Source organism: Crocodylus siamensis, chromosome 2, assembly GCF_052110815.1.
Source record: "Crocodylus siamensis isolate JL-2025a chromosome 2, ASM5211081v1, whole genome shotgun sequence".
NCBI classification, from domain to species: domain Eukaryota; kingdom Metazoa; phylum Chordata; order Crocodylia; family Crocodylidae; genus Crocodylus; species Crocodylus siamensis.
In genome coordinates, this window is record NC_143396.1 from 137,620,613 (window position 1) to 137,640,850 (window position 20,238).

A 20,238-nucleotide genomic window follows, 5' to 3' on the forward strand; every position below is an offset into this window, starting at 1 on the left:
GATACTTGGAGGGTTAAACTCCCACCTTTATTTTATTGCCAGATGCTAGTAGTTCCCTATCCAGGTTTTACTGGCCATTATCTCTACACTTGACCTCAGGCTGAAAAAGAAAACAGGCTATTTTCTGTAAATGTGATGTCTGTGACATTTCATTAATGGTCTGGCAGGTGTACAGCAGAGGCAAATGGACAGATGCAAATGTTCAGCCCTTTTAGGAGACCAACTGCAAGATGTTCTCAGGCCTCCTTTTTGTCTCTTCATCCTTCATTTCACTGAACAGGGCCCCATGTCTATATCTCTGCCAGGGCTGAATAGCTTGTGTTGTCAGGCTGCACCAAAACTTCATGTGTTTGTCTTTCATCTGCCAAACAAATGACCAGTTGTTGGTTTTATATCCCTTCAAACTTACTAGTTCATTTTTATTTTATTTATCCTTGTGTTATTCAACCTTGTGTTACTGGAATGGTACCCAACCTTTTGGTCCCACAGATTCTTGGGATCGAGCTGGTGTGGGGGTAGGAATAATGAGGGCCCAATCCAGTGCATGGGGCCCTCTGGATTGGGTCCCAGGCACAACTGGGGCCCAGTTCAGCTGTGTGGCAGCAGCTTGGCCTGGGCCTGATCCAGCCATGTGGGTCTTGGAAATTTGGTAAGGGGGAAAGGGGTGGCAGTGTTAATTGCCACTGTTTTCCCCCGCTGCTAAATTTACGAACTCATACAGAGCCCCGTGGGGATTTGGGCAGTGGGCTGTGGGTTGATCACTCCTGTAACCTTATGTCACAGAAACAACCTTTTATTATTTGCCTTTGCTCACCGAGTAGACCGAGGGGCTGGTTCTAGTGGAGAGAGGAGCAAGTCATAAGTATGCAGACTTCAAATCTGTGGTGGTGCATGTTAGGAACAAGACTGAAACATGCAAATATTAGGCAGATTGCTTACATGGCAAACGAGTTTTTCACTATGAATAGATGTATATGAAGGTCTCCTTGCTAGAAGGCCAGTTCATTAGAAGGGATAGAACTGTATGGAGTGGCTAGAAGTCTGGAAGACTTTCACCTCAATGGCATTAATTCAAGTTCAAGCTGGAAAGCTTATTGCATTAAGATATTTGGTGGTTAGTGTGAAAGGTGCGCAGGTGCCACAGTAAGGGCATCTTGCTGTACAAGAGCCTACATGAAGCAGAAGAGTGACTGGTGTCAGTGCTGTCTAGTGAACTGATGTCAAAAATAAACCTTCCAGGGAGGCTCCAGGCTGATTGATCCACTTGCTGGCAGTGTCAGAAGAGTCGTGAAAGAATGTCCTGGCATTAGAGCTAACCTACCCCATTCCCATAAAGACTGGTCCCTCCAGATTAGGCTTAAGACCACTGCCTTAAGACCATGGGTGAAATTTTTATTGCTGCTGCCCATGGTGTACTTGTTCTCTATGGCTGCTCTGCTTAAGGCTTTAAACAGAGACCTTGATGAAGGAAAAAACAGTTGGCCTGCTCTTCAGTCAGAGCGGTCATGGAAACACTGGGTTCTACTGACCTCCGGAAGAAAAACAAAGGTGTTAGGATGGGATGGGGTCAAAAGTATGGTAAAAGTGAAATAACATGTTCATAGCACCAGTATCTCCTGTTGCTTTTTTTTTTTTGCGTGAATATCACTGATGCATCTAAAACCCTCATTGACATTAGTGGGAATTGTGGGTGCCCAGCGAAGGCCACAAAGAAACTGATTTTGTCAAAACCTTGTTTTATAAGTGGGAGGCTTGAGCTATGAAGAAATCAAGAATTATAAGCATGTATTATATGTATAGTATTTTAAAGCACTGATTAGTCACTGAACCTTTCTAATCCATGTTCTTTTTTTGGTCCTACAGGTGCTTGTGTCTATCAAGGCTCATTATTTGAGGTAGGTCAATTTTCATGCATTTCACTGGTTCACATGCTTGACTAAAAAGCAGCTTTAAGGGTAAGGCCCTCATTATTGAGCCTGAGACTAAGCTACTTTTGTCACTGCCGCAGCTTTCAGAGCCTACATGGTGACAAGTCAGGAAGTGACATAGTGAACCCATTGTAATCAGTAGCAAAGTTCCTTCTGAGTTCAGTGAGGTTAAGATTTTACCCCTGGGCTTTTTCAACCAAATCACACTACAGCTGAGCAAGATGGGAAACAGATTTCATTTTCAATTTGGCCAGTGCGTGGGAGAGGGATGAGAGGCTTTAAATTTTGAACGATGCGATTGAGGAATGTACAGTAAAAGACAGCTGGTGACTTCCAAGATCCTTCTCTGATTACTGAATGTATCTTGATCTTCTACACTTCCTATATGCCGATCAACACTTTTCTATCAGAAAATTTAATATTTATTTAGAAACTATTTGTTGTGACTTGTCCTTTTTAAAACTAAAAATGTGTCTTTGGATGTGGCAACCACAGTTCCCTCTGCTCCATTTTTAATGTGTTGTTGTTATTGTAATTGCAAACAGCCATTCTTAATTATTGGGCAGATATCTGAGGCAGGCATTGTAGGCAGATAATTCTCCATATAACATTTGCCTCCCTCTCTTTGGTACTCAGGAGTTTAAAAAAAATTGACAAGCTTCTTGCCCTCTGAAGCTTACATATGTAGCTGCTATCACACACTGAAATTACACAGTGATTTGTTGTCATGGGACCTAACGGTGTATGCACCATGCTTATTTATGGGAGATTGGATTTATATGCTTTATTTCCTTAAAACTTCCCAGTAAACTTGCCTGCAGTCTATTTGGGATGGTATAACTTTTATACAACTATAGGAGTTGGGTTCTTTTTGCCTTCCAGCCTTGATGTTGCCCCTTTAAAGTTTTCCTGCACAAAGGAAGAAATGGAATGGAATTGATTTACATCATAGCATCATTGGTGGACAGCTTGGTGAAAAGCTGAAGCAGATTGCCTGCATTTGTTTCCATTAATAATGTACTACAGAGCATCACAGTATTTTAAAAGCTATTGAAAAGTCTGTCTATACTCCATCAACTTTAATAAATTGTGTGGCAGATCATCTCTTCTATGCATTTTGGTTCAATCAGGACTGTAATACAATAGACCTAAAGGGATAGGAAATGAGATGTTCATCTAAGTCACCACATGTAGTTGACATATGTGCAATATTTACAAATCTCTCTTCAGCTTAGTATTGTTGACTAGATGTAGTTGATGTGGACACAGAATCATTGAAAGACTTTATTTATTTATTTATTTATTTATATTATTAGAAATTAAGGGCCAGTTGCAAATAACCTTGCTTGCATTGAGTAGTATCTTACTCTCTGGGCATGTCTACAAGAACACTTTAATGCACAATTGCCTCTTCTACTGTGCATTAAAGCATTGTGGATATAAACAATGTTCATATGCTAATGCACAGAAGAATTAGTCTTCTGCGCATTAAATATCACTAAAAAGGTGTTCGCTTTTGCCACTGCTCATTAGAGCAGCCTAATGTGCCTTTATGTAGTACCTCATGTTAGAGGTACTAAACATAATGTGCAATAGCAAAAGTGCATTAATGAACATGTACACGTGCCCTCTGAGTACTCCCATTGAAGTTAACACATTGAGTCAGGTTTACTCAGTGTGAGTGAGCATATGGGGGTCATCACTGACCACAAGATGAACATGAGCCTACAATGTGATGCTGTGGCTAGTAAAGCGACCAAAATGCTGGCTTGCATCCACAGATGCTTCTCAAGCAAATCCTGGGACATCATTCTCCCCTTGTACTCAGTCTTGGTGAGGCCGCAGGTGGAGTACTGCATTTAGTTTTGGGCTCCACAATTCAAAAAGGATGTGGAGAAGCTTGAGAGAGTCCAGAGGAGAGCCACACGCATGATCAGAGGTCAGACCTTACGACGACAGGCTGACAGCCATGGGGCTCTTTAGCCTAGAAAAGCGCAGGCTCAGGGTGATCTGATGGCCACCTATAAGTTTATCAGGGGTGACCACCAGGATCTGAGGGAACGTTTGTTCACCAGAGCACCCCAAGGGATGACGAGGTCGAACAGTCATAAACTACTGTGAGACCATTTCAGGCTGAACATAAGGAAGAATTTCTTTACTGTCCGAGCCCCCAAGGTCTGGAACAGCCTGCCATCGGAGGTGGTTCAGGCACCTACGTTGAACACCTTCAGGAGCAAATTGGATGCTTATCTTGCTGGGATCCTATGACCCCAGCTGACTTCCTGCCCTTTGGACGGTGGGCTGGACTTGAGGATATTCCAAGGTTCTTTCCAGCCCTAATGTCTATGAAATCTATGCGAGCCTTCAACTGAGAGTCTTTTGTTAATTTTCGGCTGTTTTCTATGTAAACTGATAGAGAGGAGATGGCTCTCCCTGCACCAAATTTTTCAGTAAGCTTGATGGATTTTCCAGATGAGGTCTTTGTTTGTTTTCCTTGTCATTTAATCTGAATGAGTAATACAGTTCTAGACAACACCATTTCAGGCATCAGAAAAATATACGGTGTATATCTATCAAGTTAGATTTAATATTTTTAGAAATATTATAGTAGTTACCAAAGTTAAAGGAATACTCTGTGGCTACTCTGGCTATAAGGACAGAGAGATGAATAAAAGTAAACCTGTACAGTGACATCTGTACTGTTATTAGGAGATCATATCTGTTCTGGTACTGATTTTCTTAGCTGTACAACAGCCTTTACTTTTAATAGAATTAAAATCTTGCATGATATTAATACAGGTATATGGCTCAATTTTTAAATGTAGTAATCTTAAGTCATTCAGACTTAACAGTTTTTAGAATGGCTAGCTCTCTTGTGCATGTGCAGTATCTGGTATTAACTGTAGTGTGTCTGTTATTTGAATGGCAGTTGATGTGGGGACCTTGCATAAGTATTGGAGAATTCCCTTAATTTTGTATGTGCAAATATGTCCAACTGTCAGGTTGGTCATCTTATGGAAAAAAAACTGTAGCCTCCAGATCCAACGGATGAACCTTTCCAATTTAACTAATGCATTGTACAAACTTGTAAAGGATGAAATATAGCAAATGGATTCATTATGGATCAGACACATGGGGATATATACAGCATGCTAACCAGCATGTTAGATAAATTCTCAGCCATAATGCTGCATTTCCATAGTTTCTTGAATTCTTATTTTTGATGAGAAAATAGGAACCGTGCATGTAGAGGAATTTAGCAGCTAAAGATGGAAAAGACCTGTTGGGTTATTCTCTTGGATTGCTCCATCCAGTTAGACAAACATCAGTTTGAATATGCGTGCTAATGTTCACACATTCCATTAAAAGAACCAGTTATGGCCAATTAGCTAGTTGAAGCCATTTATCAATCAGCTGGCTTGCAGGCACTTAGCCATCATTTCGCTATAGAGTTCATATTATCTTCACAGCAGGCAATGCCATGAAAAGGTCAGCTTTTTTGGAGGAAAAAAAATCTTTTTCAGCTGTTGTCATCTTAATTTTTTGGAGATTGTAGCTAAGGTAGAGACATTACTTTTGAATTAGATGGGAGTTCAAAACCAGAGAAATGGAGAGGGAAAAAGTTTTAAAAAAACAACAAAGAGGTATAGGTTCCAATCCTCACAAGACCTTGAGTGCCCTGAACAGTCACTTGTTTGGTTAAAATGAGGATGCTCAGTGTAACATAGAAGGGATTCACCATCACTTGGCATCAGACCCCCAGAAATCATAGTCATAGATTCTAGAAAAGTAGGGTTGGAAGGGACCTCAGGAAGTTCTTTAGACACAATCATCCTTGTCTGAACTATCCTAGACAAACATGTTGCAGTGCTTCATGTTTGAGCATTGTCTGTGACTCCTTTAATTACACCTTTCCAGGGGAGATTTTCAAAGGCCCCAAAAGACAAGTAGGTACCATATGCCCATTGACCCCCGTTGGAGCCAGGCATCTAGCCACGATTTGTGTCAAAAAACTCTGTTAAAAACCTTTCCTTCCTCCATGGTTCAGTGGGGCACTTTACCACAGGCTTAACTTTTAAATATGTGGCTATTCCGTTTGAAGTCAATGGGTGCATCCAGATGAACACATATGAGCAGTATGTGGCACCACAGACCTGTGTGCGGTGCCATGCACCGCACATACAGTGGTTCCCTGCACTACTACCTTGTGATGTGGGGGGGAGGGGAGGTTGACCCTGGGAGATCCCAGAGTCAAAAAAACCCACACTTAAAAAAAGTGGGTTGGTGCATGTGGCAGCAGTGACTGCCACCCAAAACCAGAGCCTGGCTGGCTGGAGTCATGCTCCAGCTGCTGGCCTGGCTCCCAGCTGCAGGATCACTGCAGCTCCCTGAGACCTCCAGGACTCCAGGTTAGGCTGCTGGGGCCAGCACAGTTGCTGGTCCCCGCCTCCCCACCCCATCCGGGGCAACCTGCCCTGCATGAGAGCATGCATGGCACAGGTGTTCCCCAGGGACGTGCCACTGCTACTTGTCCCCAGGGAAACAAGTGCCCACACTCGTCTGGATGTGGCCAATGGGGCCATTCTTGTAAATAAAGGTAAATGTGTTCTGAAATGCTTTGCTGAATTGGAGCATTACAGTTTTTGGAAGCATTAGAATTTTTTATGAGAGATTATCTTGAAGTTGCTTTGATTGAAAGGAAATACTTCAGTGAAAAATGTCACACTTTTTGTTCAGCTTGAGTACTGGGCATGTAGTTTTATTCAGTAGTGTATGGGTAATCACAATGTCACTTTGAAGGAAATGAAGCACTTTCAGCATTGTACTTGTATTGGGGTTTTCTACTTAACAACCAGGTCAAGCTGTATGCTAGGCAGAAATACAGCACCTATTGTTGCTGACTGAGAGGGGAATATAAGAGGGAGGAAGACACATTACAAACTGTTACTCTGGATTGCTTCAGGTTTTTGATTCATTTAAAAACTGTGATATTAATTTGTTGCCAGTGAGCATCCAAGGCACTTTCCAAACACCGATGGGGGCAAGAGTGAGTTGGACGTGTCAGTGCTCTCAAAAACAAATATGATACAGAACAGTAACTTTTCCCTGAAGAACTAAGATAGCTCCTGCAATTGCATCAACATGCACAGAACCCTGTGCACACATTCAGCCTGCGGCTGGTATCCCATGTTTTCTCCCAGGGCCAAGGGCCAAGTCATAAAGCCCTCCCTTAACACTATGAAGGCTCTGCATAGAAGCAAAGTTCAGCCCATTGCAGGATTGGGATCTAAATCCCAACCCCCTGCCCAGCCTTAACATCTTCCACACATTGCTCTCCCTTATCTGTCCTGTGATTCAGTTTCCAAATGTCCTTCCACAGTTCACTCCATCACACCCTTCTGCAAAGCAGCTCACTCATGGGATAAATAAAATGAAACAGAAAAAGTAGATGACTTAGCAAATTTCTTGTAGGCACTGGAATAAGTGGGTCTTCAGGAGACACTTAAGGAAATACATTATAGAGAAATTGATTATCTTAGGCTACTGTACTTGCTTCCTAAGCACCTAGGGCTGTGTGCTGTAGTAACTGCTGAAAAGTGAAATGCTATGCAGAGAAGGCATCCTGTGAGTCCCCCATGGGAAATCAAGGAAAAGTCCAATTATATTATTTCCTTCAGAGAAAAAACTATCCAAACCTGGAAAATCTCAAAGAAAATAGATATTGTAAGCCATTTCCATACCAATTTTTTTAATTAATGGAACCTTTTCAGTCTTTTTATGTCAGAACAGTACAGAGGGAGAGGCTGCTCTCATTCATTCATTTACCCACTGGCTACTTACTACCTACTGGATGCTCTGCAGTATATTGTTATGACCTGTTGTACAAATAAAAAATATTTGCCACTTTTAAGGTGTAAGCATTAATCAGTACATGTAATGTTCCCAAAAGGTTGGTGAAACCCCCATTTTGTAGTTTGGGTAGAGAGGCAGACAGATGAAATGACTGTGTAGGTCACAGTGGGAAGTGCTTTACTGCAGAGTTGATGCAATAAAGCATCACTGTCTACACACTATTAGGTCCAAGTAAACTAATTAACTCCACTGTAGGATAGTACTGCCCGGCACAAGGACTATCCTATGGCAGAGTTTAGTATACTACAATACATGTGTAGAAGATGACCAGGCCTGACTGGGGCACAAGGGTGCTACAGTGTGGGGGCTGCCTACACTGCAGCACCCTCATGCCCCAGCCAGCCCCTCTGCAGCACATTGAGCTGGGATGGAATAGTTCTGGGCTGGCAGGCTGACCCCCCAACCGCCCCAAACCCTCTGCCAGCTGGGGCTGCATCACCCTGGCTCAGTGTGCTGTGATCCTGGGTGTATGTGTAAATGCTGTGCCTTGGAGCAATAAACTCCAGTGCAAACTGTGCTGGAATTTATTCAGCCATGCTAACTGGATGTGTAGATGTGTCCAGTGAGAGTTAATATGAGAGCTGGGGTTAGAACTCAAGAATTCCCCATTTTTGTGAAAGTACATTCGAAATTCCTGGGATAAGGCAACTAGACCATGTCTCATTGCAATCATTGGGGTATTTCATTGGGCTGGGCTTCATGCCCTGTCCACACGAGTAATAGACTAGTATTTAGGTGTGTCGACATGAGATACTTTACTCTACATTAGACTAATCTAATATGCAGTAAGTGTCACCATCTACATGTGCACAGCAATTACTGCGCAGTTGATTAGTCTAATGTGCTGTTTTCTAGTACCTTTGAGTACTTTGAATAAGATCTGTTGCATTAAAAACATGCAAATCCTGTTCTTTACTGGTCATGAGTGTGAATTTTATTTTTTCCTTATAAAAACACTTTATATACACTATTTTACAATATTTTACTGGACTTGATTCTTTTGCGCTTTGAGCAATAGAGCCTGACTGACAATAAACAGAGGAAATGTTGTGAAGGAACCAAGGATTCCCTTTCCCAGTGCAGCTTTATTGGACACCTGTAGCCATATGTAGAAGAAAAAAATATTCCTTGTCAGAAAAGTGGTTCCTATTGAGCCTTGTCCATCCAAGCCTTTTTTCATGGGAAGGGGAAACTCCTACCGAAGTGAGGTCTGTAAGTAATGAAACTTACATAATAATACCCTGATAACTCACATATTCAGAAACCCTCTCTAGTCAGCGTTATAACTGCATTTCTTGGTCTAACACAGACAGCAGATGCAGTTAGTCATATAAATAAATAAACTTTTTGGGATTCTGCAGGTAGCAGACCTAACAGAGCCGAAACCGCAAGATGAAGGGAATTTCAGTCATACCCCCTTATTGGCACTCCCAGAGATCCCTATCAGGTCCTGACAAGTAGAGATTGGTCACCTATAGTCTGATGCCTTTCATCCTGGTGTAGATCTGGAGCAACTCTTCTGGAGTCGGTGCAAATGGTCTTATGATTGAAACACTGGATTGGGATTCAGGAGGTCAGAGCTCTATGCCTTTGCCAGTCTTTCTGTGTAGGGATGGGTCCAAGGCACTGGTTGGGAGTGCTGTCACACCCCCCTTTGATTCCTGCTCTGCTGAAAGTTTAAAAAACCCTGCCTGGCAGTGGCAGCAGCATTTCTATTCAGGTGGAGCTGAGGGAGTCAATTGACTTCATGGATCATTTTTGTCTACTTGATTTCTGCCAGTCTTTTCACTGTAGATGTTAACAACCCTTGATCTTCCTCTAATCAACTATCCTTCTACAACTATCCTGTCTGTTATCTACTTCTGGCAATGTTTCTATACACAGACAGTTCTGTCAGTGGCTTGGCTGGGGGTAGGTAATGGCTGTACCCCCTTCCCCTCCCACCAGGTGCCTGCCACACCCTGGAGCTGGCAGTCAGTCCCCCATGGACTGTTATATTTCTTTTAGCTTGGATCATACTGAATAAAATAGCCCTAGGCCCCTAGCATATTAGTAAAACTGCTAGTTTCTTTTTAAGTGGAGAAAAATATGCATTGCATTATGGGATGATTCACCCCACCACTTGCACTCCCCTTTTTTCAAACTCCTAGATCCACCCATGTTCCTGTGTGTGAAACTAGGCTTATTCTTACTCTGTTTCTTTTTTCTTGGTTCTTGAGCTCTGTTTTCCTGTTATTTTTTTCGCTCTTGGTGATGTTGCTGCCTGGTCTTTCAGGTAAATTCCAGCAGCATCCATGGTGGGAGCTTGGTCCACCAATAGCTGCTTGCAATGCACTATAAGCTGGTGCCTTCACGTGCTGCTCTGCTTGAAGGTGAAGGATTGCTGACCTGCAGGGATCCGGGTTTTCTCTTTCCCGTGGATTTCTCTTTTTAGCAGATTCTCCACTTTTGCAAAGAGCTCTTGCAGGCTGGTACAGCTCCAGCCTGCAAGAGCCAATTACAAAAAGGGCAGGAAACCCCCAGCCCTGCCTGGAGGGAGGGGGGAAAGGTGGGGCCTGAGCCTCTGAGGCAGCCAAGGCCAGACTCAGGTTCAGATTCACCCTTCACCCCTGGAGCATGGAGGTAAGTGGGGCTGTGGGGCAGGGCTGGGGAAGATGGTTGGGGGCTGAGGGAATGGGGGCTGCTGCTGGCCAGAGGTGGCACATCACAGCTGGGAGCAGGGCCAGGGGGTGAAGGAAGGGGTGCGCCTTTGCATGGGGGCTTTGTGGACAAGCAATGCAGGGTGCACTGTGGTGGTGCCCACCATGTATGGGCTACAAGCATGCTGCCTGGCCACCTGCCCAGGGGATGGGGAGAGGGAAGCTGGCATGCGGCTGGAGCACAGCTAAATGGCCAGCTTTGCAGCCACAGCGAGGGATGGGGGCATGGGAGGAGGGCAGGGGCTTGGTCTTACACACAGCGGTCGCTGCCACTTACCTGGAGGGCCGTGACAGCCGCTGCCTACAAAACCTCCCGCTGCTACCACGGAGCTGTGCCCAGAGCTGTTCAGCCAGCCTCTGGGCAGCAGTGGCAGTGTGGTGGTGGCTGGGTGGCACGCAGCCATCTCTACCACCACCCCGTACAGCACCACTGCTGTCAGCCACACACCTCCAGGCATGGCTCCGTGGTGGCAGTGGGAGGTTTTGTAGGCAGCGGCCATCACTGCTGTCACGGGCAGCCACTGCTGCTTATCTGTGGGGCCTCCTGTGCCAGCGATGACTGCCGCTGCATACAAAACCTCCTGCTGCTGCTGTAGAGCCATGCCTGGAGGTGTGTGGCTAGCAGCAGTGGCGCGGTGTGCGGTGGTGATGGGGATGGGAGTGGCTGCATGCTGCCTGGCCACCACCACCCCATGTGGCACCGCTGCTGCTGGCTGCTCAGCTCTGCACACGGCTCTGTGGCGGCAGCAGGAGGTTTTGTATCCAGTGGCAGTCACCACTGGTACATGTGGCCCTACAGGTAAGCGGCGGCTGATGGCAGTGGCGCAGTGCGGGGTGGTGGTGGGGATAGCTGCGTGCCACCCAGCCACCACCACGCTGCTGCTGCCACCCAGCAGCTGGCTGTACAGCTCCGGGCACAGCTCAGTGGCAGCAGTGGGAGGTTTTTGTAGGCAGTGGCCATCACCACTGTCACGGCCCTCCAAGTAAGTGGCAGTGGCCGCTGCATGCGAGCCCAAGGCTCCCCCCCTGTGTACCTCCCTCACCGTAGCTGCAGAGCTGGCCATGGAGCTGTGCTCCAGCATGCCAGCTTCCCCCTCCCCCTTCCCTGGGTAGGCAGCTGGGCAGCATGGTGGGCACCACCACACTGTACCCTGCATTGCCTGCCTGCAAAGCCCTGCCCCCACACACCCCCTGGCACCCCTGCCCTCACCCCCTGGCCTTGCTCCTGGGAGTGGCACAGGGGCACACTTCCCTTCCTTATCTACCCCCCCAAGCACCTTCCCTTTCCCTCTCCCTACCCCGCCCCTTCCCCACACACACACTTACCTGCTGGGATGGGTGTCTGTGTCTGCATGTCTGTGAGTCTGGGGGGCTGTTGTGAGGGGCATCAGGAGGGCTGTTGAGACTGTGGGCAGGGAGTGCGGGGCACCAGCAGCACTGGTGGGGCGTGTGGGGGGCCTTTAATTTTTATCACAGATTTTGGGTTTTTAATCAGAGAATTTCCATTTTTAATCAGAGAAAACCAGGATCCCTAATGATCCATAAAGGAGCATTGCTGTACCCAAATGGTGCATATTTGTGCTACATGGCTGAATTTGGCAAGAGGGACTGTGGACTGGCACACTAGTTACTGGAAGTCCTTGGGTTTCCCCATGATGTGTCTTGCAGTAAAACCCCTTGATGTCTGCCTATTGTATGTGCTTATTTCACCATCCTCACCAGTAAAACTTTGTAGCACAGATGGAATATTTCCAATTAGGACAGTAATACTGCTTAGAAAGCAAAGTTCATGTAGTCCTTGCAGTTAAACTGCTGTAACATTTTTGCAGCACAGAGAATTCTTTAGAAGAGCGGGGGGCAACATGCATTAGATGTATTAGTTTGCATTTTTTGCCCATCACACCCTGTGGGTACTGGTTTATTTTATTCATCTGTTGCGGGATGAAGACAGGTTTGATGTCTGGAATTTTGCTGATGCTTCTTCCAACACTGTAATCAAGAGGAAGGGGAAGGGAGCTGGACAGGTAGAACACAAAGTTGGTTTTAGGAAGAACAGCAACAGACACACTGTACCTGTTTTAGAAGACGGTGAACCTTTTATGGATGTAGTAGATGGGAAAGTGAAATTAATTATCTGAGGATGATGAAACTGAGAGCTGAAGCAGCCATTGGCATAGAACAGTTTAAAAATTAATGAAAAAGTAAAAGGACAGATTTAGATTTAAAACATGTTCCAAATACATTTTAATTGATTTTTCTTAATTTATGAGAAATTAGAATAGAAATTCCAAGTACTTGCAGGTGTTTGACATTTCCATTCTAACCTCTCATGAATAAAGAATAAAACTAAATAAAACTGTATTTTTTTAGAGTCTTCTTGTTTTCTGTAATTTGGAATCCATTTCAGTCCTAGGTTTTTCCAAACTTGTATTGCCATTTGTTTCTAATGAAACCAAGGGGAAATACTGAACATCATATTATAGCATTGAATGCCATTAAAAACAGAGTAGATGTATCTACTGAAATGTATCTAAAATAGCAATCCTTGTTATGTTTCACTGCATAGCATAGCTCTCATTCGGATTATATACAGATGATGTATAGTATAATATTTTTGTAAAATAGTCATAAGTGTTAGTTAAGAGTTGGGAAAGAAAATTGGATAGAAAACTGTAATGAAACTGTGATTGTGGAGCAAACAGAAATGTCCAGTTACTGTGCAGGAATTCTATAGCACCAAATTTTAATATGGTTCCTATATAGTTGAATAAATTAAGGAAGTATGATCTGTGACATGGATGCTCGATTTCCATGTTATATCTTATTTACTTTTTAAATGTAGTAAAAATAAAGAAGTGAGGGAGAATAGCTAATGGACAAAGGGAGAAATAAGCTGTTTATCTGGAATGGCAAAATCCAAACAGGAGATAAGGCATGGAAATAAAACAGTTGTCTGTCTGCCTTAGGTCCTGGATGAATATTTGAGATGATTCTGTTCCTCACAGGCATGTTCTTAGAATGAATGTAATACTAAATGTATTCTAGTACCACAAGTGTATGTATGCTTTACAGAAATAAAAATGATTCTGTCCAAGCCTTTTGCAGCAGTCTTTCAGCCTAAAACAGCTATGGACCCACTGATCCAGCCAGCAGAAGATTCCTCCTGGGTACTTGTAGCATCTTTTACAGCTCTCGCTTTTTGGCTTCTCTTGTAGCATGCTTGTATTAAAGATGTTTTGCTTTGCTGTGAGGAACAGGCAGGCAGCTGGTTAGCCCCAGGATTTGAGGGAGGGAAGTAAAAATGGTGTAAAGCCTACTTTGCTCTCTCTTCAACATACCCATTACTCAGAGGGATCTCAGGATCTGGCTGATGGTTTCAGCTAAAAGAGCTGACAAGAAAGGTGGGAAGAGAGTTAGGACAGATAAAGAGGATTTGCTGAACTATGAAAGCAGAGAGGTCTGGGGTGAAGGTTGGCAATCCAGATCCAATATAGCTGCAGGGTGTGAGATATAAAGAATGAAGGAGTGGAGCTTGGTTGAGGGTGAGATGGAACAGTATGAAGTTTTCAGGAGGTAGAGCTACAAAGTGAGCTATGGGAGGAAAGGAAAGGCATGAGAAGTAGGCAGGAGTCATGCAGGCGGGCATGGGAGACTGGCGCCTCCTGAGACTGGGGGGGCACAATTTGTGGGCATCAGCAGCGGGGTGGCAAACGGCAACCGCCTGCAGAAGCCGGCAGTTTCACTGTTGGGGGGCGGGGAGTGGTGGGGTTGCGAGCGGTGACCGCCTAGAGACACTGGTGAATCCAGTCTCAGCCAATCTCAGGGCTGGCATGTGCCCCCTTGCAAGTTGCTTATGCTGGGGAGGCACCCACAGACAGCAGGTACGGAGCTGGCAAGCACCTGCAGATGCTGATGTTAGCAGTGGGGACAGAGCTGGCAAGGACCTGAAGACACCAACATTGGCAGCAGGGACAGAGCTGGTGAGCACCCACAGATGCTGCCGGCAGCTGGGACGGCCCTGTTGGGGGGGCATGTGCCCCTCCCCCCAACCAGTTGCCTGTGCAGGCAGACATGTAAGGCCTCTGTGGTTAGGACAGGCAGTTTGAACTGGATGAGAAAAGAGACGAGGAGGGATGGAGAAGAGAAGAGATAGTAGGTATAGGGGCAGGCTCGGGAATAGGTGTACAGGCAGGTATGAGGCAGCAGTAAAAGTGATAGAGATGAAATTAGAAGGGCAAGAGGATGACAAGCAGTGAGTCTGTGGGACAGCAAGGATGGGCAGAATCAGGGAGAGGAAATGAGATGAGTGAACAGAGGGGTATAGAGCAGAGGGTGAAAAGGCGCATGGCTGAAATGAGTAGGGGAAGGGAAAGGAGAAGAACAGGTGTAGTAAAGAGTGCAAATGAAGATGGGTAGCAGAACAGCAAAGATGAAACTAGCTATTTGTGGCCAATGACTTGACAACATAACTAACAGTGGGAATTAACTGTTGATACAGTTAAAAGCAGTGGATTGGCAATAAATGGTAATTAACACAGCATCACTGATTATTATAATTTGATTATCAACTGCCTAGGCTTTTTATTAGCAAAGAACAGGCAGCTGATAAGAAATCCCACAAATTGGCCAGTGGTGACAGAAAAGGCAACAAAAATGCTTTGTGATGGCTGTTAGAAGTTGGTCTATACTGGGGTGTGTCTGTCCCCCAGAGGTTAAAATGACTTATGTCAGGGGCAGACAATTTTTTCAGGAGAGGGGGCTGCTTACCCAGTTTGGGTAGGCTGTCGAGGGCTGCATGGGTAGCCCCGCCCCCTGGCAGGTGCCCTGCCCCCTGGTCACCATCTTGGGAAAAGTGTCCCAATATCTTGGGACCCATGTGTCCCAGGGCCAGCATCGGTGGGGCCCAAAGTGGGGCACAGGCTGGCAGGGGTCTGTGGAGCCAGGGTGGGCTGCACCAGCAGGGAGAGAGGGGGACTGGCTCAACTCCATAGAGCCCCTGCTGGCTGGGACCCTGTGCTCCTGCCACCCTGCTCTGGGCCCTGCCAGTACTAGCCCCAGAACACCAGTGCGGGCCCTGTGCTCCCGCTGGTTCCCTGCCCACTCACTCCCAGTGCCCCCAGTCCGGCGGTACAGGTTGGGGGCAGCATGCTCACCAGCAGGGAAGAATCTGGTGCTGAGCATGGGGAAAAGCAGCCCCTCGCTCACCTCATGACCGGTGCTCCCTGCTGCAGGTGCTTGCAGCCCACGCAGGGCTGTCTGGAACAGGGACAGGCAGCCCAACACGGGCTGCAAGCAGCTACAGCACAGGGCAAGTGAGGGGCTGCTTTTCCCCATGCTTAGCACCACATTGTAACCTGGCCCTGCTGCCAGCCTGGGCCCCATGCCATCTCTGGACTCACCTGTCAGGGCTGCGCGCAGTGGCAGCAGCTGAGGCCCTCCCCACTTGCCGTGCCAGGCAGTGTTTGCTGCTGCTGCTCTCTGCCTGCAGCTTGTGCGCTAGGCAGCCCACAGGCAGTGGTGGAAAACACTGCCTGGTGCAGCAAGCAGCGGGGCTGCAGCTGCTGCTGCCATGCACAGCCCCGATGGGCAAGCCCGGAGCCAGTACGGGGCCCAGGCTGGCAGCGGGGCTGGGTTACAAGGTGGGACTGAGTGCGTGGGGGGAAAAGCGTCCCCTCCCTGCCCTGTGCCCGGCACCCCGCGCTGCAGCCACTGGCAGCCTGCGTGTGGCTGCCTGTGTCTGCTCTGGACAGCCCCGCACAGGTTGCGAGCAGCCGCAGCAGGGGGTGCCGGCCACAGGGCAGGGGAGGAGCTGCTTCCCTCCGTGCTGAGAAGGAGCAGGGAAGAAGCCCAGGGAAAAGTGGCTGCTTGCCTTCCCCATGGCTGACGCTCCCTGCTGCAGCCACTTGCAGCCCATGTAGGGCTGTCTGGAGAAGGCACAGGCAGCCCCAGGTGGGCCCCAAGTGGCTGCAGTGTGGGGCACTGGGCATGGGGTGGGTGCGGGGCCACTTTTCCCCCACCCCTGCTCTCACCTTTTCCCCAGGCCACTTTTCCCTCACCCCTGTGCTCAGCTTTTCCCCAGGCTCCTTCCCTGCCTGGGGTCCTCCCCCGCCCTTCCCCCTTCCCCCTTTCCTGAGTTTCTGGTACAGGGTGGCCATGTGGTCCCAGGCCAGAAGCCCAGCTGAGGGGTGGTCCCTGCTGTTGTGGGAGCCTGCCGGGCTTCCCCTGGATCCTACTGCCCTTGGTTCCTGTCACTTTTGATAAATATTAATATTCTAAATTTTTTAAGGGGTGCACGGGCCGAATAGAATGGCCTCTCAGGCTGGATTCGGCCCGCGGGCTATATTTTGTCCACGCAAGACCCCTGTCTTATGTAGTTGTTAACAGCTTTGATTCTGCCTGAATGGATTCTTTTGAAAGATCAGGGCCCTAAGTTATAAAACACTTTGGAATGTGCTGTGTAAGTATTAAATGAAATTAAATGCTATCATTATTATGTAACTACAGTTTGCAGCTGGTTTTTCAGTGTAGTCTGCCTGGTGAGATAACAAACCACATCTGGCCCAGCAGGACTTGGCCAGTGCTTAGAGTGCTCACTTCACAGTTAGAGTTACAGCAGCATATCTGATTGACATGAAAGATATTACTCAAGTGGTTTTTAGATTGTGACATGCCAGGGCCAGCTAGACTGTGGTATACCTTGGGCACATCTGCCAGTGCGTGACATGCCTTTCACTATCTGTGGGAAATGAAATGCCACCATCTCTTCTGCATTCTCTCATAAATGATAGTTCCAAGCCAGCTAATTTAAATGAAGAATAGTCACCCAGGCCAACTCTGCTTTGGAGCCCGACAAGGTCACAGGACAAAGTGGGACAGCCACAGATTTTTTTCTAACTTTCTATCCCTTACCAGCCTGCCACTATGCTTATGTGATTCTTTTACTGTAGGTAGACTGGTTTGGGCTATTATGTTGGTCTTAGACATACCAAGTTTCAGCTGGAAATTCCTTCTACTGAAGCCTCATCTTCCCTGGATTTTAAAAGTGTGCTTCCACTTTGAAAAGCAATAATTTAAGAATGGTCCTCACTTGCTTGCCAGATCTGTTTCTTGCATGGAGTCAGAGTCTTGCATTGATGTTTTCAATGCCTTTAACTCCTGATAGTCTTGCTGAGCAGCAGAGCAAAGGAAAAGTGAGCTGGGTTCTGTTTGGCTTTGTACACTGTGGCCTGAGTTCCACCGGCAGGTCCAGTTTTTGTCCTTGATGACCCCATTGGTGACAGTGAAACTGAACAGGGGATGACCGAAGGCTTGGGTATAATGCAAAGCAGAGATTGGCTTTTAGACTTTATTACTGGTGTTGATATGTGACCAGGAGGGAGTACTGATTGACTCTCTGGTGCCAGGGTGACTTTGCAAGGCTATTTTTTTTTTTTTTTAAATCTATACCTGTAGAATGAACACATTTGGGGTAGAAATCATAGTGGTATGATGCATATGCAGCTCAGCAATGCCATCACTATGGAGTCATTTTCAAATAGCAACACATTTTAAACCAAGTTTAAATAACAATCCACCTCAATTATGTTGTAGTTGAGTTGAGCAGCTGCTGTGACAACACCAAGTGGTGGGACTCTATTATGTCCTCATTGAAGTCACTGGGAGTGTTGTCATTCTTTTTAGTAGGTCAGGAGCAGGCCCAGTGTTAGAACTGTGCCCTAGATAAGTGGTTTTCAAACTTTTTTGGCTGTGTATCACTTCACCTGGAAAATATTGCTGCTCATGCCCTCTGCACCCAACATGTAGCTGCATGTTCATTCCTTAGGACAGGGGTGGATCTAGAGAAGGCGCGGTGCTGCAGCTGCAGGAGCAACAGTCAGAGTGGGGCTTTTAAGTCCCAAAGAAAGTAAGAATTTCTCTCTCCTCTCCATGCTCAAAGGCTCTTCTCCTCTGCTCCCCTCTGCAACTTTTTCAGTTGTCAGGGGAGTTCTTATCCTGCTCCAGCCAGACTGTGTGAGGGCTGGGATCAGCCTGGGACAGTGACAGTAGTGGTTGGCTGAGTCTCTTCCCCTCCCTTTAACTTCCCTTCCCGTTGCCTACTTCCAGGCTGGTAGGAAACAGCTCAGGGGACAGGCAGGAAGGGGGAACCTGCCTCCACTTTTGCTGTCCTGAAGGGGAAGAGAAATGGGACTTTCTTTGGGACTTAAAAATGTCCCTAGTTGCTGTTCCTGTGGTGTGGTCTGCCTGCCCTGGTTTGGAGGGAGGAGGCTGGGAACATGGGGTGCAGCCACCCTTGCAGTGCTTGCTGCTTCCTCATCCACTTTGTAGAATCCTGGCTTCTGGAGGTGGCCAACTTGCAGCACAGGTACCACAAGTGGCACAGGCAGCCTGGGTGTGTGGCATGCAGCAGATCGGGGAGGGGACAGGCAGCATGATGGCAGATAGGGCAGGAAGCAGAAAGCAAAGCAGGGAGTACAGGGAAGGAAGATGGAGCAGAGCACCAGATAAGGTAGGGATCACAGGGCTGGGAGCAGAAAGAAGAATAGCATATTGGGGAGGGTATGAGGATTGGAGTAGGACTTGGGGAGGGTGCAGGGATAATTTGTAACGTGCCTGCCAATAAGGTTGGCCCCCAGTGCCTTAAGAACAATGTTGACACTGATGTCAATACACAGCAATGCAATTACTCACCATGTTGACCAATCAGAAGCTCCATTGCCATTATTAGAATTTAGGAACATATCCCTTGGCTAAGTGTCATGTACTCCCAGGGATACTTGTACCCCACTGCTCTAGAGCATTAGGTCAGTCCTTCAATAGGTATGAAGTGGTGTAGCTCCACTGATATCTTTAACTCAGTAGTTCTGAATCTTTTTTAGATGTATGGCAAAAGCTTGTGCTCATGCTACAGCCCTTTTTGATCTGGATGTACATGGTGTCCCAGAGCAGTCCCACCTGGCTTCTGTGATGGTGATGGTGCTCACACTGCATTGCCCCTGAAAGGGTGTCATGTAGGGGTGCACCAATATTGATTTTCATGGCTGATGCTGATAGCTGATTATTCACAAATGTATTGGCCAATACTGCTCCAATGACCGATTTACAGGAGCATAGCTGGGCAGTATGGAGAGCAGCTCCCTGCAAGTAAGTCTGTGGAGCTAAAGGGGCATGGGGGAAGGAAGTGGCATGATGGGGTCAGATTGAGGCTCCATGGTGAGGGAGGGAACAGGGCAGGGGCTGGGGCTAGGGCTGGGAATGCTGCCCAGATAGGGCAGTAAATGGGACCCTGGGGCTGGAAGTGGGATGGAGCTGTAGGTGGCTCGTCCAGGGAATCAGCGTCACAGTGCTTAAAAATGGCGGTGGGGGCTTAGCTCAAGTGCTGCTGCCACCATTTTTAAGTCTGGGGACACTTTTAGGAGCGAAGCCAAGCGGGGTGAGGGTGGAGGTGGGCTGTCCGCTGCGGGCTCAGGGCTCTCTGCCCTGCTGCCTTTGACTTGGGAGCCACGTGTTGGTTGTGTGTCCCTTGCCCTCTTGGTAGCGGGAGGCACAACTCTCTGCCACTATTGCTGCCAGACAGGCAGGGGATGTGTGGCCAGCACGTGGCTGCTGGGGCAAAGGCAGCAGAGTGGAGAGTCCCAAGCCCACAGTGGGCAGCCCGCCTCTGCTCTGCACAAAAGTCTGGGGAGGCATATGCCCCCCTC

General features: G+C 47.1%; 1 protein-coding gene across 2 annotated transcripts in view; it reads left to right on the forward strand.

Moving 5' to 3' along the window:
* The window catches only part of FRAS1 (Fraser extracellular matrix complex subunit 1), a 362,104-nt gene that overhangs the window by 8,421 nt on the left and 333,445 nt on the right, over positions 1-20,238 (forward strand). For both annotated transcript variants that reach the window (XM_090036905.1, XM_090036906.1), the window contains exon 2: positions 1,864-1,895. In XM_090036905.1, the coding sequence (XP_089893031.1) occupies positions 1,864-1,895 (32 nt within the window). The remainder of the gene's footprint in view (positions 1-1,863; positions 1,896-20,238) is intronic.